Source organism: Aedes aegypti, chromosome 1 (assembly GCF_002204515.2).
Source record: "Aedes aegypti strain LVP_AGWG chromosome 1, AaegL5.0 Primary Assembly, whole genome shotgun sequence".
Lineage (NCBI taxonomy): Eukaryota > Metazoa > Arthropoda > Insecta > Diptera > Culicidae > Aedes > Aedes aegypti.
Window position 1 is genome coordinate 66150022 of NC_035107.1, and position 26774 is coordinate 66176795.

At 43.5% G+C, this 26774-nt stretch overlaps 1 protein-coding gene across 3 annotated transcripts in view; it reads right to left on the reverse strand.

Moving 5' to 3' along the window:
• Positions 1–26774, reverse strand: part of LOC5572787 (type I inositol 3,4-bisphosphate 4-phosphatase) — a 44791-nt gene that overhangs the window by 11966 nt on the left and 6051 nt on the right. For all 3 annotated transcript variants that reach the window (XM_021838620.1, XM_021838605.1, XM_021838613.1), the window contains 6 exons: positions 16777–16935; positions 16502–16702; positions 15036–15622; positions 5556–5656; positions 5105–5498; positions 2981–4843 (listed from right to left, as the gene is read on the reverse strand). In XM_021838620.1, the coding sequence (XP_021694312.1) occupies positions 2981–4843; positions 5105–5498; positions 5556–5656; positions 15036–15622; positions 16502–16702; positions 16777–16935 (3305 nt within the window). The remainder of the gene's footprint in view (positions 1–2980; positions 4844–5104; positions 5499–5555; positions 5657–15035; positions 15623–16501; positions 16703–16776; positions 16936–26774) is intronic.

Sequence of the window (26774 nt, forward strand, 5' to 3'; positions counted from 1 at the left end):
TTCAGGATAGTGATCGCACGATAGTTTTCACATTCCAGTTTGTCACCCTTCTTGTAGATGGGGCATATGACCCCTTGCTTCCAGGTACCGATACTACACACGAAATATAGAACAATGTTTGTTTGAACTGCAAGATAACTCCAGCTTGCCAACAACAATCAAGGCACGCTTGGGGAAAATCGCTAGTTTTCTTTGTTGTGTACTTTCGATTTTTCCACAGTTTTCTATGCACTAAATATTCATTTTTATTGGAAAAAGTAAAACGATGCGTTTTTCAATGCTTTATATTCAATCCGATTGGAAGGTGCTCACGTGACATTACTTGCATTGTGTGCATGAATTGATTTTAATTCGATTTTTGTCACTTTTGATGAAATGCGAAAATGTGTTCTAATCAGTTACGCGCTTTTTCCATGTTAGTCCAATGTTTGAGATCTGGGCTCACAGTGACAGTTCTTGACAGAGGAATCCCGGCTCACTATGACGTACAGTAATTTTGTATTGGTTTCTCCCTCCCAGGGTTTTACTACCGGGGAAGGAACGCGATTACCTTCCATCATCAGGATTGTAGGTTGGGGGCGATCCATTAATTACGTAAGACAATTTTCGGGGTTTTTCAACCCCCCTCCCCCCATGGTAAGATATTTTGTATGAAAATTAAAAATAAATTGTATGGCGCGTAAGAAATCTCAAAACCCACCCTACCCCCATAAACCCTTACATAATTAATGGACAGCCCCTTGGCTAGCTTCTTTCTTTCTAGTATGTTCTTTCTCTCTGTTTCGCACTCTTCCGCTCGTATAACCTTGATCAGAAATAATGGGAATTCTTCCGGATTTCGATGTAAATAATAGCACTTCGTCATCAGTTTTTTTTTTTTCAATTTCGCGTAGTGGCATTTGATCAATTCCGTGATATACTCTTATTCAGCTAACGGGTGTTAGCTTTTCTTTTAGACACTTCTTCAGAAATAATACGTCCTGTTGTATTATTTGCTAGTGTACTTGTGATTGTTTTACATATTCCGGCGAAATTTCAACAGCTCAACAGTTCGGTAATGGAAATAGGCCTATTCAAATGACGTCTCAAATCAGCTGATCGGGAAGCACTTTGACATTTCTTCTATGAAAATGACAGGCCCGTGTTAGCACTGGTCCTCCACCGATGTAAACAAATGCATAGACGGATCTGTCACATGAAAAGGCCTATTGACGTAGCGCTGGTGAAGGACCGTTGCTAACACGGGCCTGTCACTTTCGTAGAAGAACTGTCAAAGAGCTTCCGGATCAGCTGATTTGAAACGTCATGTGAATAGGCCTATTGTTGATAGTTTTCGTTGAAAAAAAAAACAAAACCAACGGAATCTGTCACTTTTTAGAGACTGTGTTTAAGGGGACACGGGAGACCGTGTTATTTTTCCTATCTTTCGTCTCACTCTAACAATTATCATCAAAACTTTGTTGAAGCAAATCTCGATTTTTAGTGAACCGATTAAGCTGAAAATTTATTGGGTTGTGCACTACATATATAGAATCATAGTGATACATTTTCGCATCGATATATGCAGTGGTTCTTGGGATTTGCTTCTTGAAATGAATAGGATAATTATGATGACGTCCCGTGCAGCCTTAAATCTGAGAGAGAGCAGACAGCTCACTGACAGTTGGCCTGTTTTCTTGCCTTCTTTGACTTCTTTTTTAAATTCTTGGGTTGTGCACAACGGTGAGGTGAACTTATTTTGGTCAAAATCATATTCCCTTCTTGTTGTTCACCAAGAAAAAGGATATTAATGTAAAAAAATCAATAGCAGTTTTGCAAAACACAACTATATTTAGGTTTTCAACTTTTTTAAATGTGAAATCATCGAAAATCACCTAGAAATTTTGATTAATTTTACTTGAATTTTGACGGTTTTTCACGCTTTGCCCTTCGAATGTGCCGGTTTCCCAGTGACAGTTGATGACAGGTTCCCGTGACTTTTCGGAGCTCGCAATCTAAGCCAGCTGTCTTCTCTCTCTCAGGTTTAAATTTACCAAACAATCGAAGCTGAGCATGTAAATGATGCATGAAGAAATTACTTTTTGGAAAGACTGTAGGAATAATTCCTGCATGAAATTACGGGGTTATTCTTAGAGAAAAGCTTTTAGAAACTTAATGAGGACTTCCTGATCTAATTTACTAAGGATATTCTGAAAGAGTTCCAAATAAGTTTTTTTTTTGAATAATTCTAACGAAATTTACTAAGCAATACTTGGAATAAATTGTGCATGAATTTGTGAAAAAATATTTTAAAATGATTGAAAGAATAACTGAAAAAATCGACGTAGGAGCTTTGTTGGATTTCATGGAAAATATCTTTAAACAGGTTGTTCATAAAATCTGGAATAAATCATTGTGGGTTCTGTACAACCTGTAGAAGTCGACGGAGCAATAACTGGACAAATAGCTAAAAGAAATCCAGGGATAATACCTGGGGTAATTATTGGAGTTTTTTCCTGTTGAACTTCCAAAAGGATGTAGGTAGCATTGAAGTTCTGAAGAACTTGTAGAAAATTCTGGAGAAAATCCTCTAAGCACTCCTGGAGAAGTCGCTGAAGGACTTTCGAGACGAATTCTTGAGAGAATTGGCGGATATATTCCTGAAAACAAAATGCTAGGTTGATCCCTGCAGGAGTTCCTGAGAGTATTCCGCTGAAGAAGAATTCTTGAAGAATTTCCTCGTGAAAAGCGTGAAGAAATTCCCGAAAAACCTGTGAGACAGTCATGTAAGAATCTCTGGAGCCATTTTAATTTTGCACCAGTTTTCATTCATAAGAAAAAAAGAAAGGAAAACATAAGTGATAAAAAGGATCATTTTGATGAAAAAATAGTCTTTAGGGACATTCCATAAAAAATAGAGATTTTTTTTGAAAAAGTGACCAAGCCCCTAAAAAGAGAAATGCTACGTGCTATAGAAATGGTATAATCCTCAATAACTCACCTTAAAGCTCGTGCTCTCCTTCGTGGGAAGATGACAGAACACCGACTCCGGAACCGGAAGCAGCACGCTCATCTGCTGCCTCGTACCGATCACCCGCGGAACTGGCAGCGCCTTCGAGTCCCTCTGAATGTTGCTCCGAACCAACGTAAAGCTAACCGAACCCATATCGGCAATGGCCACACCCATGTCTCCCCACATGTCCGCCTCACTTCCATACAGCGATAGGAATCCCTCGAAGCAAGTCAGCGGCCCCAGATTGCACAGCAAACTGATGTAATTCTCCGTGACGTTCTGCCCCCAGAGCTTGGCCATTAGTGCCGAAACCAAAGCGGTCAGAGCCTGCGAAAAGCAGACATCCCTCCTGTACATAACCGCCAACACCGTCGAAGTCTTCTTCATGTCCTGCTGCAGTCGCTGAACGGAGTGCATTAGCCGTGCCGTCTTCAGCAGTCCATCCATGGCCTGTCGGAGCTTCTTCATCGAAGGCCGCAACTCCGACGCCCAATCCGTGGTGAGTGAAAGATCCAAACCGTCCGTAAACTTGTTACCCTTCTTAACCTTACGGGTGACCTCCCCGACAGCCTGCGTCAGGGCCAGGTTCAAGTCCTTGCTACAGAGCGGAGGTTTTCCGGAGGGTCCCGGAAGGAGATCCTTCGGGAGATTCCCGGACATTGCAACGGGATCCTTGTCCTGCTCTTGTTCATCACCGCAAGGCAATGACAGCGGTTGACTAGTGACCACATCCGGCGGGATTGTGCCGAAAGGAACCCCTCGAATGGATTTCATTGAACCCTTGGGTTGCCGCAGTCGAACCGCTGGACTTCCACACCGACCGCACAGAAACTTAACCTTACTTACCAGGCACATTACGCTGGCTTCGATGTTGAGCTGGGTCAAATCCAGCGGTTCCGGTTCCTCCGTCGGCCTGTAATAATTCGCCGAAGGACTCGAACTCATCACCTTGGTGTCCAGGAACGCCCCATTATGACCCAACACGATGGCCGTGTTCTCAATCAAATAGCCATTCTCGTCGTACACGTTCGATAGAAGCTCGTTTTTGTTCTCCAGCAGTTGATTCACGGAAAGCCCGGACCGACACGCCTCCGGCGTTGCTTCTTCCGCTTTTTCCACTTCTGGAGATTTTACGAGGGCTTCTACAGGCGTCGAGGTCGTTACGTCCCCGTTGACATCGAAATGTGTCTCGCTGAACTTCAGTTCGTTTCCGGAAGCGGACGCTTCCGTCGGCGTGGACTTCTTCGATTTAAATTCCTTCGGTTGTTCCGTAGGGAGGTAACAAGCGGCCGGAAGTGAGCAGGACATCAGATAGTCCTTTGATTTGCTGTTGTTCATTTGATTGAACGTGTTCTGGATAGTGGCGATGGTACTGATGTCCACCGAGGAAGGAGACTTGGACTTGGTGCTACTCCCGAAGGCTCCCAGCACTCCGGACTTACTGGTCCGTACCTGCGGCCACAAATCCGGAGCCGGGCCCATCGGAGTGGAGAAGTCCTCCAGCTCCGGGCTCTTCAGATCCAGGGCACCCAACTGTTGGGTGATCTTCTTGAACGGGGACATCGGGATGGGGTTCCCCGTTCCGCCGGCACCGGTGCCATCCGACTGTGTCGGATCTTCGATAATTCGGTGCCGCTCGATGAACGCAAAAGCCTCCTCTACCAGGTTCGGTTCCCAGATGTTTAGCAGGGCGCGAGTTTTGGTCATCATGTCGTTGCACAGCGGAAGCATTCCCTTCGGGTTTTTGGACTTTGCCAGGTACAGCAACTGCGACATGATCTCCACAATCTCCTTGCGGAGCTGCTTGATGGCTTGCACAGCGTCGTTTGCAGCCGCCACCTTCTCGGAGTTCTGGAAGAGATAACTTTTATTAGTAATTTTCGCTAAACCAGGCCACCACAGGCACATATCATTAGAATTAGAATTTTCTGTCGCTGTTCACAAGAGGATAAGCTTTGTAAACCAAAATGCTTCTATTCTAGTTCCGACATATTCTTGCATACAGCGACAAAAAAAATGAATTTTAACGATATATGCCGATGGCGACCTGGTTCCTGTTGGAATCAGGTACTCCTTTGCTGAAATGTTCAAACCGAACCCATTTCAACTCACCCCTCCATCCTTGGCGGTGGCATCCTTGATCTGCTGCAGTAGCTTGATCAGCCCTCCGGTCTTAGACTTGCCCGAATGCCGAGTAAACGCACCCACCGTGGTCACGTCCAGCACTCCCGCTCGCTTCAGCGTATCGTTGTGGGCCCACATTCGCTGCAGGTGCAAATTAACCGGAGCAAATTCCAGCGTTTCATCCGCCTTTTTGGCGCTGGGCTTGAAATGCTTGCCCTGCTGCTGTTGCACCGCCAAGAACTGCTTCGCCTGCGAGTAGTCCTTGAGCAGCTTCAGATGTTTATCCAGCAGTTCCATCTGCCGGTGGCGCCACTCTCCGCCCAGTTCGCCCATGCCGGAGATTTCCTGCAGCAGTTCCTTCTCGCGTGCGATCCAGATTGAGCTAAGGATGATCATTTTAGTCACTACATATTCGAAATGGATAGGTGGCAATACTCACAGTAACTGCTGAGGAATTATGTAACAGAGCTGGCTTTCGAGCATGATTTCCTGGACGCTGATGTCACCGCCTAACCCCGAGTGCAATCGATAGGTGTGAATCTGCGGATTATAGATGGTATAATTTCAGCATATTCTTGTATGTTCAAATTCACCTAGATTGTCAAAGAAAACTCTCTTGAATTTCAAAGGTAAATTCGTTTGAATTTCTTTGGAAATTGAAAAGAATTTCCCTTGGAAATTCAGGACAATTTCCCTTGGAAATCCAGGAAAATTTACTTTGGAAATTCAGGGGAATTTCCCTCCAATATTTAGGAAAATTTCCCTAGGAAATTCGGGAGAATTTCCCACGGAAATTTGGGAGAATTTCCCTCGGAAATGCGGGAGAATTTCCCTCGGAAATGCGGGAGAATTTCCCTCGGGAATTCGAAGAATTTCCCTTGGAAATTCAGGATAATTTACCCAGGAAACGAAACAGATCTTGCTGGATGCTTTGATTTCCCTTACGAAATGGTATTTGGTAGCGATATGTTTCGTTCTGTTGCTGAACTTACCGATATCCAACATCTTCAGAGCACTTTGGTTGTCCTCAAACAACACTGGATCTTGCTGATGCTCACCGAAATCGCCAAGGAGACGTTTAACCCACAGCACTTCTTGCGTCGCTTCTGCCAAGGCCACGAATTCCGCTTCTGCAGTGGACAATGCCACGCAAGACTGTTTTCTGCACGCCCAGCTAATCGTACCACCGTTGAACTGAATCACCAAACCGCTGTTCGATTTCCGGTCCTGCTGGCATTTTGCCCAGTCGGCATCAGAGAAGCCGATCAAGCCGATTCGCCTTTTGTTATCGCTGAGACGCAGCCAATACTCACATGTGCCTTTCAGGTACCGGGCAATTCGCTTGAGCTACAGCCAGTCATTTTGAGATGGACTTGTTTTGCGGCTCAGGATTGACACCGCCGCCGAAATATCCGGTCTGGAGTTGACCGAAACGTACAAATGTTGACCCAACAGTTTTTGGTACTCAATATTGTTCGCTAGAGGAGTACCAGCTTCTTGCTTCAAATATCCTGGATACAATGGAATCTTGGAATCATTGGCATCTTCCAAGCCGCAGGAACGTACGATCTCACCGATATATTGCTTTTTATTGATGAAGAAATCGCCATCCTCGTTACGCTTCTCCTTGATACCCAAGTATCATTGGATGTCGCCAAGAGACTCGACGTTGAATTTCTTTCGCAAAACTCCAACACAGCGATCGATCATCTTCTCATTTTCGCACGCCACAATCAAGTCGTCGACGTAGACCAGCACCTAACACCACCGCTTATCGTCCAGCTTTCTATATAGGCAGGGATCCGAGTCGCACCGTTTGAAGCCCATCCGATCCAATTCGGAGTGCAGTGTGCTGTTCCATGATCTGGCCACTTGTTTCAGGCCATACAAGCTTTTTCTCAGCATATATACCTTCCGTTCTTCCCCTTGCACGGCGAATCGCCGTACAAGAACGCAGTTTTGACGTCGAGTTGTCGTACTTGTTGAAGCAAGTGTATCGTAGTAACCTTGCAATCCAGAATACTGAAGATCTCAATCATAGTAGTCATTATATAATAATGTCAGAAATAAATCCATTCCTTCCATTACCGTTAGCCTAGCTACACGCATTTTCCTTAATTCTAAGAGGTTGTGGACCCAGTAAGAGCTAGGTAAAGAGACCGACAGCAATACGAAATGGATTCGAAGCTCGGTATAGAAAAGCTGACAAACGAGAACTATCCCCAGTGGTCGTTTGAGGCGGAGATGTTATTAGAGCGTGAAGATCTCTGGAAGTACGTCGTCGATGCGGCTCCGAACCCGGTCACTGCAGCGTGGACGACAGGGGACAGGAAGGCTCGAGCGACAATTGCTTTATTGGTCGAGAAGCGTCAATATCCACTCGTCCGAGACGTCAATACTGCAAAGGAAACCTGGAATTGATTGAAGGAGCAGCACCAGAAGACTACAATGTGTTCAAGAGTATCGCTCATCTGCCAAGTTTGCGATAAGAAGCTTCCAAAAGGAGGAGATCTTGAAGCACATATGTACGAACTGGAGGAACTGGAGGTGCAGGAAAAGATCTGGGAGAAGATGTTCAAGTGGCAATTCTTTTGCGAAGCCTTCCGGCATCCTACGAAAACATCCGGACAGCCTTGCTGGTTCTGAAGGACGATGAACTGAAGATGTCTTTCGTCAAAGGAAAAGTTTTGGACTACGCCCGGAAGCTACAGGAGAATGATGCTGTCGTGGATGAATCCGCGTTTAAGGTAGAAGCAAAGAAGATCATCTGTCATTATTGCGGAATGAAAGGGCACAAGAAGAAAGATTGTCAAGTCTTCAAAACATCAAACCATCCCAACAAACCTACGAACAAGAACTCGAAACTAAAGCACAATCCTGGCAAGCCTCATGACAAGTTGTACGCATTCGTTCTTGATTCTGCTGATCGAAAAAGGGTTGACTGGATCGTTGATTCCGGCGCGACGTCTCATGTGTGCTGCGACAGAAGTTTCTTCGAAGAAGTGAAGCCAAGTTTGGAAAAGAGTGTTTATCTCGCAAACGGGAAAGAGGCCAAAGTCTAAGGAATCGGCACGGTGAAGATTTTCTGCGTAGATTCCAACGGTGATCGGACGATTATGGCCTTGTCCGATGTTCTCTACGTCCCTGGATTGGAAATGAACCTCATCTCGGTGGGTAAGTTGATCGGAAAAGGCGCAAACGTGCAGTTTGGAACAAACGGTTGCCAAATTTTGTCCAAGACGGAAGTGGTAGCTGTAGCAGTCAAACATGGAGGCCTGTACCGGTTGAAGATCCATGGTGAACGAGCGATGGTTGCCGGATAGAATCACACCGAGAGCTGCCAGCACACTTGGCATTGGCGTTTTGGACACCGGGATGAAGCCGTCATCCAACAAATCATCAGCAAGAATTTGGCGAGCGGAATACAGGTACGTGACTGTGGAACCAACGAACTTTGTGAACCGTGTCTCTAAGGAAAGCAAGCTCGAAAGCCGTTTCCGAAGTCCACCGAGAAGAAGTCAACGGCTACGTTGGACCTGATACACACCGACGTTTGCGGCCCCATGGATGCGTACTCACTAAGTGGTTTCAAGTACTTCGTGACCCTGATCGATGACCATAGCCGCTTCTGTGTGCTTTACTTTCTGAAGAAAAAATCGGAAGTTCCGGAGAAAATTCAAGAATTCGTACGAATGGTCAAGACACAACAAGGTCGAGTTCCGAAAGCCATACGATCGGACAATGGTGGAGAATATGTCAGTGCAGAGCTGCGGAAGTTTTACAAGCAAAACGGAATCCAAGCACAGTACCCTACAAGTTACTCGCCGCAGTCCAATGGAGTTGCTGAACGAAAAAACCGATACCTGTCCGAAATGACAAGATGCATGCTGGCTGATGCCAAATTGGACAACCGATTCTGGGCGGAGGCAATGAATCTTCAGAACGTACTTCCTTCAAGAGTCGTTGATGTCACTCCACATGAAATTTGGTACGGACGGAAACCAGATATGAAGCATTTGCGTGTTTTTGGAGCAGAAGCATATGTGCATGTCCCGAAGCCACTCCGGAAGAAGCTGAGTCCTGTTTCGCAGAAAATGACGTTCGTTGGATATTCGGTGGACCATAAGGCGTGGAGGTTCCTGGACATGAAATCGCTGAAGTTGGTTGTAAGCCGAGATGCGGACTTCATGGAGCTCAATGCAGGAGGACATATGGCCAATCAAGACATCGCGAGAAGACCGGAAGTTTGGGAATATGACCTGGATGAGCAGAAACAAGAACTGATTCCTGTTCAGGAAGATCCTGAAGCAGCTGTCGTAGATCAGGATGAACGAGACACTGATGACAATCTTTAGGAGGAGTTTGAATCTGCTGCCGAATCGTCGTTCGAAGACCAGGAGGCGGAAGTCACCATCACACCAAGGCGTTCGGAACGAATTACCAAGGGAATTCCTCCAATCACCGGCGCGGTCGTTGGGAATTTGCAAGATGAGCCTCTTTCGTACACGGAAGCTGTCAGTGGTACCGAGCGCAATCAGTGGGTTGCTGCGATGCAGGAAGAATTGGACTCTCTGGCGGAGAATCGGACGTGGGAAATGACTGAGCTACCACCCGGAAGAAAAGCCATCGGTTGCCGCTGGATTTACAAACGCAAGACGAACGAACATGGTGAAATTGTACGCTACAAGGTTTTTCCCAGCGCTATGGCTTGGACTATGAAGAAGTTTTCGCTCTGGTTGTAAAGCAAGCCACCTTCCGGATCCTGTTGACTGTTGCTTCTCGTGAAAACCTGATTGTCAAGCACGTGGACATTAAGACGGCCTATTTGTACGGTGAGTTGCAAGAAACCATATACATGAAGGTACTTCCAGGAATCGAACAACCCAGTTCCAACACAGTTTGCCGATTGAGAAGAAGCTTGTATGGCCTCAAGCAAGCTGGTCGTGTTTGGAATAAAACGTTGGATGAAGTACTTCGGAGAATGGGATTCGTTGCGTCTACGGCGGATCCATGTTTGTACATGAGAGTTACGAAGAAGAGGAACACGTTCATCGCAGTTTATGTGGACGACATGGTAATCGCGTGCAGCAGCGAAACCGAATTTCAAGAAATTATGGCTACTTTGGAGAGAAGTTCAAAATGTCGCTATTAGGAAATCTGAAATTGTTCCTGGGAATGCATGTGGAGTTCAACCATGGCTGTTACATGGTGAGTCAGAAGGCGTATATTTCCAAGCTTGCGGAGAAATTCGGCCTTCAAAATGCCAAGCCGTCAGCAATCCCTATGGAGCCAGGACATACTCAACGAAAGGAGGAGGATTCTGAAGCACTACCCATGAGTAACGAATACCAAAGCCTTATCAAAGCACTATTGTACGTATCTGTGATGACCAGACCAGACATTGCTATCGCTACATCAATCCTTGGGAGAAAAGTGAGCAGACCTTCTTATGCTGATTGGACAGAGGCCAAAAGAGTGTTACGCTATTTGATGACCACCCGGGACCTGCGATTGAATCTAGGCGCTAGCAAGGATTATCTGAAGTGTTTCGTGGACGCCGACTGGGCAGGTGATGTCAGCGACACGAAATCGAACTCAGGATATCTCGTATATTTCGGTGGAGGATTGATTTCATGGGCCGCTCGCAAACAGAACTGTGTGGCGCTATCATCAACCGAAGCTGAATTCATCGCTTTAGCTGAAGCCTGTCAGGAGTTACTGTGGTTGAAGAAATTACTTGACGATTTTGGTGAAAACAATGAGTCGATCAAGATTATGGAAGATAATCAAAGTTGTATACACCAACTGGAGAACGAAAGAGTTGAGAGACGATCAAAACATATTGATACGAAATACGCATTCACGAAAGATTTGAAGAAAAACAAAGTTATCGACGTAGAATATTGCCCAACGGGTGAACAAATAGCCGATATGATGACGAAGCCTTTATCAAAAACCAAACTACAAACCTTCAGAGATGCATCTGGATTGGAATTGATCAAGCAAACTACGCTTGAGGAGGAGTGTTGAAGCAAGTGCATCGTAGTAACCTTGCAATCCAGAATACTGAAGATCTCAATCATAGTAGTCATTATATAATAATGTCAGAAATAAATCCATTCCTTCCATTACCGTTAGCGTGTAGCTAGCATTTTCCTTAATTCTAAGAATACTTTCATACCTTGATACCTACCGCCACAGCCAGTAGAGTCCGGAATGTTGTTTGGCGAACAACTGGTCATAATCTGTTCCATACTGCTGACTGTATCCCTGTGCGACGAGTCTTGCTTTGAAGCGGGCCACTTCTCCATCTGCGTTGCGCTTGATTTTATACACCCACTTCGAGCCAACTGCTTTTCGACCGGCTGGCAGGTGCACCAACTGCCACGTTCCGTTCGATTCGATGGACTGCATGTCCTCAACCATCGCTTCATGCCATCTTCTACGATCTGGACTGTTCATTGCTTTGGCAAAGTTCTTCGGTTCCTCATGGACACCCGACACTTCGGCGGACCAGGAATTCACGACCAGCCGCTGCGGAGGCACACTTTTCGTCGTTCGCTTGGATCGCCGCAGTAAAGCTTCATCAGGAAATCCTTCGAACTCGCTCTCCGATGTACTATAGGCCTCCGAGGAAACGATAGACCTTTCGTCCCTCAGCGTAGCCCACCAGTACCATTTTGTTTGCCTTCATGTCCAACTTTCTACGTTGTTGCTTGGGAATGAACACGTATGCGACGGATCCAGACACTCGTAGATGCTTGTAGGACGGCTTCCTACCGTACCATAACTCATATGATGTCCTCTCGTTACACGCTGTTGGGAGTATATTTTGGAGATAACAGGTATTTACGATTGCTTCTCCCCAAAACTTCTTCTCCATACCTGCATCGGCAAGCATACACCGCATTATTTCAGTTAAGGAGCGGTTCTTCCTCTCGGCCACTCCATACTGTTGTGGGCTGTAAGGAGCTGTTTGTTGCAGAATGACTCCGATGTCGACCAGGAACTTCTCCAGCTTTCCACTCGACTACTCACCACCTCCATCAGATCGTATCACCTTAGATTTCCTACCAAATTTTGTTTCGATGAGGCTGATGTACTGCTGAATTTTCTCGAACGTTTCAGATTTGCAACGCAACAGGTAAACGACCGTGTAGCATGAGTAGTCATCGATCAGCACCATGCTGTACCGATTTCCGCTAGGCGTGGGGATTTCAAACGGTCCTGACAAATCAGTATGTACTAAATCTCATACCGCCTTGCTTCGCCTAACAGATGGCTTCGGGAATGAACTCTTTCCTTCGCAACAAGTGCCGCACACGGTTTGCACTTCAAACCGTTGGAGGGAAATACCAGTTCCTAACTGGTCACGCACGATCTTCGCAATGGCATCCGCATTTCGATGGCCCAAACGCCTGTGCCACAAGTGTATGCACTCCTTCGTGTGGCTGACGGTTGTCATCATGGACTGCTCCGGGCTCGGTTTCAGGATATACAACCCACCTCTCTGTTCGCCGACGACAAGCACTGTTCCTTCCTTCCTTTCTGGCATTACGTCCCCACTGGGACAAATCCTGCCCAAGCAACCAATAGTTCGGATTGCACTTAAGCAGTGAGCTCCAAGGATCACTTTTAGTTTAAATTTAGTTCCAGTGAAACTTTTTCGCTGATTAAGAGAACACTACAAATATTAACGGAACTTGATTCTCAAAAGAGTAACACGTGAACTTGTCGACAACTAAAAAGTTCAAAACAAGTTTGAATTGTACTTCTTCTCTACTTGAAGGTAAATAACTAACTTAAACGAACTTTATGTGAACTGTTCGATTAATTACTTAAAAAGTGCGCTGATTAAGCCAAAACATGCCCTCTTATCCGAACTTTTGGTTGCTTGGGTGCTTCTCAGCTTAGTGTTCTTATGAGCACTTCCACAGTTATTAACTGAGAGCTTACTGTGCCAATGACCATTTTTGCATGCGTATATCGTGTGGCAGGTACGAAGATACTCTATGCCCTGGGAAGTCGAGAAAATTTCCAACCCGAAAAGATTCTCGACCGGTGGGATTCGAACCCACGACCCTCAGCTTGGTCTTGCTGAATAGCTGCGCGTTTACCGCTTCGGCTATCTGGGCCCCAAGCACTGTTCCATTCTTGACAATTTTGCAATGGTTTTTCTCGAACATAACGGTGAATCCTTCATCAATAAATTTACTCACGGATCGCAAAACATACCTCCGATGACTTGTTCTTCACCATCTTGACCTTCTGTGGTGTACCTCGACTTTTCTTCTCTGACTGCTTCCGGTCCTTGGCTAGCTTCTTACAATCTCGGCGAATGTGTCCTTCCATATGGCAATAGTGACATGTTATTTTCGATTTTTCTACTGGTGACGTCGATGTATTTCCGGTATGTAATGCCTTCTCCTCCGACTGATTCTCGACGCGGCGCTTCCATTCGTCCAGAAGCTTGCCCTTGAGGTACTCCAACGTTAGGTCGTCTTCCGGTCGGCTCTCTGTAGCGGTGATCAAATTGTTGTACGATTCTGGAAGGCTCGAAAGGAGCATCGCAACCACCCAGTGTTCCTTCAATTATTCGCACATCGCAGTAAGCCGGTTTGTCAGATTTGTCACTTCGTTGAGATGGTCTGACATACTACCTTCTTCGTGCAACCGTTGCGAACACAGTTTCCGTAAAACGTGCACCTTGCTTGAGCCCGTCCCACATGTCCTTGCTTGAACCGGCTTTGATGATGTGGCACAACTGACCGTCTTCCACCGACAAGCCAATCAACGCCCGTGCCTTTTCGTCTTTTGCCTTCCAAGCGGGATTCGGATTTTCCGGTTTTTCTTCACTCACCACGCCGAACAGGTCTTCCTGGATGAGCACCAACTCCATCCGAAACTTCCAAACGGCGTAGTTGCTGTCACCAAGCTTCTTCAGTGAAGTCTTCAGGTCGTTCATTCTTGAGGAATTTCCGGCTGGCTCTGCTTGAAAATGGTCTTCCGCTTCTTGAAAATTATCTTCATCGTCCTCCATCCGAAAAGGATTTTTGTAGGCCCGTAACCTATTGACTTCAGGTTCGGGAATTGAAGAGAAAACATCTGTAATGTTCTAGGTTTATTTAAGACTAATGAAAATTTTTACAATTTTAGATAAGGGTTGCTTCGATGGATGATGTTGATTGCATTCATTCAGCGTTGCTAAGCAGCCTGGCTTCATGAACAGAATTTCCCTCGGAAATTCAGGAGAATTTCTCTCGGAAATTTAGGAGAATTTTCCTCGGAAAGTCTGGAGAATTTCCCTCGGAAAGTCTGGAGAATTTCCCTCGGAAATTCGGGAGAATTTCCCTCGGAAATTCGGGAGAATTTCCCTCGGAAATTCGGGAGAATTTCCCTCGGAAATTCGGTAGAATTTACCTCGGAAATTCGGTAGAATTTACCTCGGAAATTCGGTAGAATTTCCCTCGGAAATTCGGGAGAATATCCCTCCGAAATTCAGAAGAATTCCCTCGGAAATTCAGGAGAAATTCCCTCTGAATTTCGGGGGAATTTCCCTCGGAAATTCAGGAGAATTTTCATCGGAAATTCAGAAGAATTTCGCTTGGGGAAATTCAGAAGAATTTCCCTTGGAAAATGAGGACAATTTCCTTTGGAAAATGAGGACAATTTCCTTTGGAAATTCAGGAGATCTTTCCTTGGGAATTCAGGAGGAAGCTCAGAATGTTTTTTTTTATGAAAATAAGAAGAATTTGTTTTTGTAAATTGAGGTAAATTTTCTTTGGAAATTCAAGTGAATTTCCCTTGGAAGTTCTTGAGAATTTTCCTTGGAGAATTTCAAAGGGTAATTGTAAAGTATTTTCCACCGGATTTTCCGCTTCAAACACCGCCTCATTACTAACAAAACCCTCATACTCACGTTAGGATTGGTAAAAACCAGCGCCAGCTTCGAGGGCGGCGGTATAAACAATTTGACGCCCAATTTCGGCGGCAACGACTGCGACCTCCGATGACCGATAGCTTGCTGATGCTGGTGCTGCTGTTGCTGATCCAGACCGGCCTTGGCCGGCGACCGGGAAGTCTTCTTCTCCAAATCGGGCGCACAAGTGGCAATCGTAATGAACCCGGCATTGCCACCGCAAGGACTCTGCGTCCTCAGCGGTATCCTCAGCCGCGAAGTGTCCGTTATAACTCCGAGGGCAACCTCGGCCCACCCAATGGGAACCGCCGTCTGGGTGACCTTTTCCCGAACGTCGTACGCCGTGAAGCGGATCTGAGATTTGGCATTCAGGCCGTCCCCCGTCCGGAACGTTATCGTGCAGATGAACTGCGGATTGGAACTGCGCTCGATGACTTCGGTGCGACCGTATTTGACCCAACCGCTGGCCGCTCGATTGTTGGACGTAACTTGGACCACTACCGAAGGGTTCGGCGGTTTCCCATTGCCGTCGCACAGCAGATTGTCACAGGAGATGGCCGACTCGCAGATCGGGACTTCGTTGAGCTCTACGGGAGAAGACGGAACCGTGAGAGACATTCTTTTCGACTCGTGAGGATGGAATGATGACACTGAGCTGGATGAGATTGTGCAGATTTCGAAAAATAGAGCCGACTAACCCGAGCGCAATGGGATTCGAGTGGCGACTTAAATCGAGCGAACGGTAAACTCTATCGCTAACATGCTTCTACTACAGGGATAAGGTAAAGAATAAGACAACAGAAAGGTTTACTGATAACGGCAATGGCATGGTTTTATTGTGACGAAAAATAAACAACACAAGCTAGAAACTTTCACTCGAGTTAAATGCTTTGGTCCACTGTTAATCTAAATGCTCTCCCATTGGTTGTACTTTCGTTCTGAGCGTTGATGATTAATCACATGAAGAATAATGAATTTTGGTTAAACATTGTGATTTGGTAGAACGAATTTTAATAGCTGATGAGTTGACATTTATTTTCAAATACAAATAATACCCATCATTTTATTTTAAATATAATCCATTCGTTGCATACTTTACGGCGTTTAGTATTTTGAGGCATTGTTTTGGAGTATACTTCATCGCGCTTAGTGTATACTTTGAGGCGTTTTTTTATGGTATGCATTAAAACGCTTTGAAGTATGCAACAAAAGTATTATATTCTAAAAAATGATGAGTATTATTCGTGATTTACAATGAATATTAACTCATAAACTTCTGGAATTCGTTATATCAAATTAATCACAATTTTCATCTTCATTCTTCACACGGTATTTGAAGGGCTAATTCAACGCTCTGATTAGATTCTTCGCTCTTCCCTAAATCGAAATCTACACACAAATCCTACTCCAGCACCATCATTATCACCATCCCTCCTTCCTCTCCTCTCAGAAACTAATCAAATCACCTATCTCTTTGCCGGTCTGCAGCCGCAGCATATCGACGTCCACATCGTGGATCATGCCACGCTTCTTGTCGATCTGCTCCCGCAGGTACTTGAGCTGGGCCCGCTTAACGTCGTACCCGGCCAGCCCGATGGCCTGCATCCATTCCAGGCGCTCCTGCTCGGTGTTGGTGGCGAACCGCTGCCGCAGGCCGTCCTCGAATTCTGTCGAACAGAGAAAAAAAAGCAACTTTTCTAGTAGGTTATTCGACATGGATTAGTCTAGTAGTGTTACTCACCCAGATAGAACACGTAACCGTCGTACTCCTTGAGGTCACCCTGCTTAACGCAGCGGTACTTCTCTAGCACGATGCATCCCTGCGGTTCCGAGAACTGGTCGCTGGTTTTGAAGTAGAACAGAAGATTGCCCCGAAGTCGGCACCACTTCTCGAGGCTGACTGTTCGGACGGTGGATGGATCGGAAAAGGGAAAATGTGATTAGTTTGCAGTTTATTGTGAATGCGGGATTTAAATATGTATGTTAGTTTTATGTGAGTTTAGTGTGTAGTGCAGTCAAATCCAACTCTCAAGATGTGAACATGACCGTGAATGTGATTATTGTTAGTACAGAGTAATTAAGAGCGATTTTCATGTTTTATGAATGTGACAAGCTGTTATATGAAAATATGTTAGTAAGTCTACAGAAAACCATCATTTCTTTACAAAATGTCGTTAAAATTTAAACTAAAATATCCATGATATGTTTTTTTTAGATAATTATAGAGGTTTTAAACCACGCGGTTCATTTACCTCTGATGATATGATACAAACCGAACAAACTAACAAACAAAAAAGATGAAACTAATTAATAATTACATTGCATCGCAGTACAATTATAACTTCCACGGGAAGCATCATTGTCACATGTCACAAGAGTTCCAAGGGGAACAAATGTGTCAACAAATTTCCCTTCAAACATTACTTTAGCACCAACACCTCTGAGTCTACCTTTATCTCTACCTGCGACCATGTACTTCGTTTTGGTAGAATTAAAGATCAGGCCCATCCTTGCTATCTCATTCAGACATTACCTATCAAGGCTGTTTCACAGAATCATACTGCTATGAGATCAATCAATAGTTGGTGAGTCTGTAGGTTATACTCTAAGAATTTATCTAAGATCACTCACAAGGTTAACAACTGGTCCGCTGTTGAGCGGCTCTGACGAAAACCTGCCTGGTATTTGCCGACAAAGATCTTCTCGAGCGGTCTAAGTCTCCTGTTTAACCCTTCCTCGTATGACGCCATCCAAACAACTGGTAGGCATACCTTCAGAAATACTCAATGGATCGAAAGTAAAGCTGCCCAATTCCGTGCTTGAGAAGCTCGACAGGGATCTCGTCCTTCCCAGCAGCCTCGATTAACCTTTTTAAGGTGAAGCTTAATCGTTTGGTCACTAGCTGGTGGTGACCAATCGATTAGGTTTTCAGCTCAAACGGATGTTTGGTTCTCCAGATCCATGCTCTTGAAAATTTGAGGTTTGGCTTCGATTCATCTTCATCTTAACCTCTTCAATGATCGGTGGCAGGGTAGACAATCGTCACCGTCAAATGGAAAAAGTCGTCACCGAAAGTAAAAAAAAAAATCGTCATCGTCACTCAACCAGCGTTCGATGACGATTTGCTGCAGTGGTCCGCCACAAAGGCTCGGCGTCATGACGAACAAATAAGCCTCCTTCGTTATAGTCAAATCTTCGTTCGGGAGGTCTGCGCCGACCAAAAATATGAACCGTGGCGTCGATAGATTATGAGCCTTTTTTGAAAAAATAAAACAAAAACAAAAAAAACAAAACATGTCCGGAATTGAACAAACGATCTCTGAGTCGTCAACGTCACGCGCTTACCAACAAAGCTATTGTTGAAGCTTGAGGAGGACGGGTTAAATTGCCAATACGAGCAATTCTGGATGGCATTCGCCGTTTTGTGCATAGCAAGCGAATATACAATAAAGAAAGAGGAACGAACGGAATGAAGACAAAGTTGTTCGTTGACGATCTTGGATTGACGTTCGTCGTGCATTCTTTCGTCGATGACGAGACGACGACCTGCCAGAGTTATTATACTGGATGACGATGTCTTTTTTTATTTCGTCATCGCACTGTGACGAATCTGAAATTGCCTGCCCTGATCGGTGGGTTCGACTGATACTCACTGGTATTATTCATCGAACCAGTCATTTCGTCTTCATCGTTGACCAGTCAGTGCCAATCCCATCCTTGATAGCTGTTGAAAGACATCTGCAGAAAAGTTAATTCTTCCCAACTGCTCTGTTAGCTGCTTACGGTACTGTGCAGTAATCCTATCATTTGACAAGCATTGGATATTGAAGCGCATCGACCTTTCTTTATCTGGTGACGCTGGATAATCGCGATCAAATCCTAACTACAACGAGATAATGATCCGAATCGATATTTGGGCCTCGAAAGGCCCTGACTTCTATGTCATCTGAGAAATGTCGTCTATCAACCAGCACACTTCGTTGCCATTTTACTTGGGCCAGTTGACACGTTATGATTGCGATGGAAGCACGCCAGGAAATATGCGAGGTCTTCTCGACCTACTTTGGAAAAAATCTTCAGGTTCAACTTATTTTTAAAATTTCAGTGAAGCTCCTGCTATTACATAGTTTATTCGCAACCTCAGTTTAACATCTGTTGCTGTCATGTTTCATCGATCTCTTGAAACGAAAAAAAAAATCTCGTGAATGAGTCTTGAAAGATTCTCTAGCTAAATTGCTTTGATAATTATTGGGAAATTACCCATTCGAATCTCTGGATAACTACCTGCAACATTTTCTAACAGAAAGCCCTGAAAACAGTTAACAATATTCAAAAGAGAAAATATAGTGATTGCTCGTGACAATACGCCAAATAACACTATAATACTTATCTCATAATTGATTCGGGTATTTCATCAAAAATTAATTCATACATTTGCCCAAAATTTGCTTCAGGTATTACTAACAAGATTTGTTCAGGATTTCGTAGAGCAAAAATTTTCTAGAAAATCCTTTCACATTTTCGTTCAGAATATACAACAAATACAACCATAATTATCTCTAAAGATGCCTTCAGGAATAATTCCGGATATTCTTCCAGAAATTTATCAAGAAAGATCTCAGTTCTCCAAGAATGTATACTATAGGTTATTCTCCCATACAGCGCTCAAGGATGTTCGCTAAGAATTCCTTTAGGTTTTTTTTTTTTTTTTGAGAATTACTATGGATTTACAGCAAATTTTTGTTTAGCATTTCTTCAAGATTTTATTTAACCCTCAATAATTATTCCAGAGATTCCTCTATAGGGATTGAGAGGGCTAATAGAGAAGTTATGAGAAAAGCAGACGGGCATACCGTTATAGTCATTTTTTCAGCTTCTCCAGACAGAATCTGGGAGAATTTCGGAAAGGATCACTATAGAAATAGTTTGAATGATACTGAAATATCAAATGGAAAAACTGGTAAAAAAATATCGAAAGAGTTCAAGGAAAATTCATGTGAGAATGAAAGGAAATTTTTCAACAATGCTTGTGGAAATTACTGGAGGTATCAGCAATGGATAAGTTAGAAAGGCAATTCTTGAAAAATTCCATCAAGCACTCCTGCTGGAGGAATATCAGTATGAATCAAAGGGACATTTGCCGAAGGAATTTGTAGATGGATTCCTGGAGGCACCCTTGAACGCATTTCTAGAGGAACCTCTAGGATAAGCCCTGAAAAAATCCTACAGCTTCTCCTCGTGGGATATGTAAAAAAAACCTGCAGAACCTGTGGAAGAGTCACGTACGAATGTTCAGATCTCCTAGAACTTAAACTAGGATTCTTTACGAGAACTTTTTTCCACGAGTTGTTTCAGAAATTCCATTCCTACTCAAAATATTTTTTACAGTCAACTCTCCCTTACTCGATATTGAAGGGACCATCGAGTTAGGGAGGTATCGAGTTACAGAACACAAAACCAATGCAACTGCGATCCAAGGGACCATCGAGTTAGCCATGAAAACCAACTTTCACTATGGTTCTCTAACTCGATATCGAGATACGAAATATCGAGTCAGGGAGAGTTAACTGTATTATTACTTTACTTTACTTTTGCTGGCTCTACGTCCTTCAAGACATGACCAGCGCCACAATGTTTCGCCAACTAACTCGGTCCATGGCTGCTAAACCTCCAATTTCTCGATCGCCCCACACTTCCAAGATCCTGCTCCACTTGGTCAAACCACCTAGCTCGTTGCGCTCCCCTTCGTCTTGTACCGGCCGGATTTGAGGTGAACACCATTTTTGCGGGATTGTTGTCCGGCATTCTCACAACATGTCCCGCCCATCGTACCCTTCCAGCTTTGACGACTTTCTGGAAACTGGGTTCACCGTAGAGTTGCGCAAGCTCGTGGTTCATTCTTCTCCTTCATACGCCGTTCTCACATATTCCGCCGAAGACCGTCCTAAGCACACGTCGTTCAATAACTCCTAGCGCTTGCAGGTCTTCTTCGAGTATTGTCCACGTCTCATGCCCGTAGAGGACTACCGGTCTTAACAGCGTCTTGTACATGGTACACTTAGTACGGAAGTGAAGCTTACCAGACCGCAAGGTCTTGTGGAGTCCGTAGTAAGCACGACTTCTGGCAATGATACGTCTTCGGATTTCTCTGCTGCAATTGTTATCCGACGTTAGCAATGATCCGAGATAGACAAATTAGTCCACCACCTCGAACTCATCCCCGTCGATCATCACGCGTATGCCAATGTGAGCTCTATCGCGCTCGGTTCCTCCAGCCAGCAGATATTTCGTCTTCGACGTATTTACCTTCAATCCAACCCGATCTGCTTCACGTTTCAGCCTGGTATACTGTTCAGAAACCACCTGGAACGTTCTTCCGACAATGTCCACGTCGTCAGCAAAGCAGATGAACTGGCTGGATTTATTGAAGATCGTGCCCCGCACGTTGAAGCCCGCCCGTTTCATAACACCTTCTAGCGCAATATTGAACGGGAGGCAGGAAAGACCATCGCCTTGTCGAAGTCCTTTGCGTGATTCAAACGGGTCCGATAATGCACCCGATATCTTCACACAGCACTGTACACTATCCATCGTTGCTTTGATCAGTCTAGTTAGTTTCCCGGGAAAACCATTCTCGTCCATAATCTTCCATAGCTCTTCGCGGTCGATGGTATCATAGGCCGCTTTGAAATCGATGAATAGGTGGTGCGTAGGGACTTGATATTCGCGACATTTTTGGAGGATCTGTCGCAACATAAAACTTTGGTCTGTTGTCGATCGCCCGTTCACAAAACCGGCTTGATAAGTTCCCAAAAATCTGCTTGCCAGTGGCGATAGACGGCGGAAGATGATCTGGGAAAGCACTGTAACTGTATTATAATTCTTGAAATTCTTCGAGATCTCTTTTTTTCAGGTCACACCTAGCAATTTTCGTAGGAATGTCTACAGGACTTTCTGAATGTCTCATTGGACAGGAGAGCCTAGAAGAATCAATGAAAAAATTACATATTGTAAAAATGAAATTGGAATTTCAGGATATATTTATTAATTAGCCGGTGGTGTGATTTATCGATTCCAATCGAGATATCCAAACCGGTTACTTGGCACATTGAATTTTTTTATCATTTTGGACCTCAGCGTAATCATATAAACGCTGTTCGATTGAAAAAAAAATAGTTTAAGTTGAAAATTGTTAAAAAGTCATCTGAGGTTTTCTGTTTACCACCAGATACCAGAAGAAAATCTATTGAGAAATTGAAATAAGTTACTACAATTGCTTGGAAAAGAGATTTCAGTTACTTTCCATTAAAAATAAGATACACTCCCGTGCATAAGTTTGGGTTCACCCCCTAAAAAACATGCAAAAGTGTTCTGTCCATATCTCTGTGATAACACGTTCAATTCAAACTCTTTAAGCCGCATTCAAAAGGCAAAGAGTTATTCTTACTTCGTATGTATTTTTCCAAAAACATTCTTTGAAATTTGTATACTAAATTAGTACTTAAAGTTGAGAAATTTTTCAAAAAACACACTGAAAAATCATATCTAATTTCCTCAGCATTGGGTCGACCTAAATTTTAAATCAATGTGTCATTAGAATCGTAATCTTATATTATTTGAATAGATCCTACGAAATTTTGGCGAAAAAATCTGGAAAGTATTCAAAATCAATGAAACAGTCAGTCAAGTCATCGTGCAAAAGTTTGGGTTCACCCCTCAGTATGGTGTATCGTGCAAAAGTTTGGGTTCACCTGAACTTACTTAAATCTGTGAAATCTTGAACCAAACATGTACGCGCCATTATTTGCGCTCAAAAAAGCTTTAAACTATTAAAATCGGTTGAAAAATGGCAGAAATATTGAGAAAAATGATGTGCGTGTGGCTCAGGTGAACCCAAACTTTTGCACGATTTGCGTCATACTGAGGGGTGCACCCAAACTTTTGCACGATGACTTGAATGACTGTTCAATTGATTTTGAATTGTTTCCAGATTTTTCCGCCAAAATTTCGTGGGGTCTCTTCAAAGAATATAAGATTACGATTCTAATGACACTTTGATTTAAAATTTTAGTCAACCCAATGCTGAGGAAATTAGTTATGATTTTTCAGTGTGTTCTTTGAAAAATGTCACAATTTTAAGTATAAATTTAGTATACAAATGTTTTTGGAAGAATACATACGAAGTAAGAATAACTCTTTGCCTTTCGAATGTGGCTTAAAGAGTTTCGATTGGACGTATAATCACAGAGATATGGACTGACCACTTGTGCATGTTTTTGAGGGGGTGAACCCAAACTTTTGCACGGGAGTGTACATACTTGCATTAACCCTTTCAAGACGGATGCGTCGTATTGACCCAGCATCCATATTTGGCAGTATAAAATCAAGGAAGTCGTAAGCTTTCTTTGATAAATTTAAGTCTTAAGTTATAATTTATATTGATACGTCGCAAGGTAATTTTGAGGGAACGTACTTTTCCACTAACAAACGTTTACATATCAGCATTACTTCCTCTAATTTCACCTGAATGCGAGGACGTGGCCTGTACCGTTATTGACCCAGTATGAATTGGGACACAGAATTATGAACAGTTAGGTTAAACGTACTCTTAGACGATCTTCTAGTCAATTCTTTCTATATCATGAATGAAATCGGTCGATCATCACACTAAAATAGTAGTCTTCAGATCTAATGAATCGTCTTGGACATGTTTTGAATCAATGGTGCGTTTTTCAAGTATTGTTCGAGCTGGTAGACTTAATGATTTGAAATCAAGGACAGTTTAGAGTACCTAAAATATCTTTATCTTTACCTCTATAGAGTATCACAGGTTATATTAAGGTATAATAATTTTACAATTAATTATTTTTGAACAAAAAACAAGACCTTCCGAGTCTTATGGCGTTTTCGTTTATTGCTGGGGCGAACCTAGTTTCGCCCTGGATCCGCTCTAACAGCTGTCAAAACGTTTTTTTATTGGGTCGGGTCGAACCCGGATCCGGCCCAGTTTCGACTCAAACACAAAGAGGTTCGCTTTGCCGATTTTTTGCGATCCAATCTGAGCGGGGTTCAATTGTCAAAAATTGATTGTTTATATTTTTATAATTATCAAAATTAACGATTCAAGCAAAATTTTTATAACTGGAGATGTTTACGAAAGCATTTGGCAATATTTATTGCATTAATATTGAGACTTTATTTTGTTATTTTTCACTCAGAGAAGCGAAATTTCATGAAACTGTGTGGCTGACAGTTCGAATGTAAGTATGTCACATTCAATATGACTCGAACCTGGATCTGGTTTCATTCATTTTTTGCGAGTCGGGTCAGCTCTGACCCCAGGTTCAAAACCGAAAACGCCTTTAGTTGGTCATGTAGGTCGAAGTTTTCATGAGTTTGAAGTGTCTTACCACGGTTGCAAAAAATTTCCCATAAGCATTCTTAAACAGCTTTTTTTGTGAGATGAACCACCATGCTAAATCTGATGATGATGTCTTGAAAGAAGATAGTAAGAAGATAATATGCAGGTGAGATGTTTGTACAAAAACTGGGTCAAAGACCAATTCGAATCATTTTATGTTTAGTTGATAGTTCAATAAATCGTGATTTTCATAGTTCTAATTTGCGAACATTGACATTCAAATAATTTGACCTGTTATAAAATCTGGTTTCACATGGAATCACGCACGGTGACTATAAATTTGAAATAAAAATGCTGAGAAACATCTATGTAGTAATTACTTGTTGAATTCTTGAAGTTGTACCAAGCAAATCGATGGAATCACTGGAACTTTCGTGGTGCAATTATTGGATATTCGGAGGGCAAGGGAAGCTCGACTGAACTGATTAGCGGGTGACGAAACAGTCGATCCACTCTTTTCCTCAGATCCTTAAACAGTTTGCGTATCCATTGGATTTCCTGGCACGCTTCAGCCAGAGCGATGAACTCAGATTCGGTGGATGACAAAGCCACGCATGATTGCTTCCTGGAAGCCCAACTCACGACTCCACCGCCGAGAATAATGACGAAACCAGAAGTTGATTTCCGGTCCCTGATATCACCGGCCCAGTCGGCAACGCAGTAAACTTCCAGAGCAGCTAGCTGTAAATGGTAATTTCGAGAGCTGTAGGGATATTTCGACACTCTCTTAGCTTCTGTCCAGACTTCGGTACTGGTCACTATTTGAAAGAACAGCTGAATGCTCCTCCTTTTGCTGGTACCATTTTCGATCATTTCCGTCTGGCCGAACCGTGCAGCAAGCTCGATGATATAATCCTGCTGATTGATAAGGTACCCATTTTGATGTTTGAAATGTTTGATGTCACCCAACACCGTCAGCTTGAAGCAATGTTAAAGATGTACAACTATCTCGACGAATTCGACTTCGCTAGAGCTGGCCACCAAGATGTCACCAACTTCGTCCACGAAGTTCAGGTTGAACGCTTGTTGTCCATTCCTCGTCCGAACGTAGAGGCACACATCCGCTGATGATTGCACAAATCCAGCTCGCTTGAGCATATCGTCGATCGTTCTATTTCACACTCGTGCCGCTTGTTTAAGCCCGCACAGCATCCGCTAGAGACGACACACACCGGCGGGGTTGCCGGTTTCGTAACCGGGGGACTGCTTTATGAAGTTTTCTTCATCTTACTTACCATACAAGTATGCAGTCTTGATTCTTGATGTCTACATGCTTGACAGCAGCGAACGCATAGTGACTTGTTCAGCCACCGGTCATAATCGATTCCATTTTTTTTTTTTTTTTTTGCGAATAGCCTTGGGTGACTTATCTGGCTTTATATCGCACAACGTCACCGGTTTCATCCTTGTTACAGCGTGGCTCGTTCGGAATCGACTGACAGTTGGCTCACCTGTAGACGGACTGAAGTAACTGCTTTTTGGGGGAAAGGAGCACCAGTTTTGGCTCCAGCCAGGTTCCACTATATGCAGCACTTCAAACACGTGACTCAAGCGAAACACTTCCACGGAACAAACCACTCAATCCGATTCGAATAACTAAACCACCAAATTATTTGGAATGTTGGCGGATATATTCATTTTCATTTTCATTTTGCAGCGTTTGGTGGGGCAATGAGAGCGCAAGTCAGTCCAAAGCCGGGGTAAGGGATAGGTAATGGCCGTAATAGTCTATGCGGACCACTTGAACACCATCGGAAAGGATAAGAAGGGTTGGGGTAGGGTATAGGGAATGGAGAAGACTTGACACAGTAATGCGATTAATGCTGCAAAATGTAAATGTGCTGAAAGCAATTTAATTTGAGTTTTGAAGTTTGATTTGACTTATTAAAATTCCAAATAGATCGGCCATTGTACAAGTAAGAAAGAATATGCTGATCGCTTTCTAGAAATTTTATAAACAACAAAATAATAACAATATGAGAGTGATGCTAAGGGCTGCTGATGGCACAATGCGACGCTTTAGGAGATTTTGATACTGAATGAACATTACTATACAGAGCGCAATTTAATCGATGGTGATAACTTTACAAACTTTATCTGTTTTTACACTGATTGACGATGCTGATTTATATAAAAAATATTTAAAAAATATTTGATATTAGTTCATTTGTTTGTATGATCTAGGTGTTAATAATGGAAAAATTTTACATACCCTTGATGAAATACTTCCCTGACCAGAAATATTATATTTTGAGCGCCCTTTTCGAAGCTATTCTATCCAGGTATCCATGTACTGCTTTCAATCCTGAAATTATTCT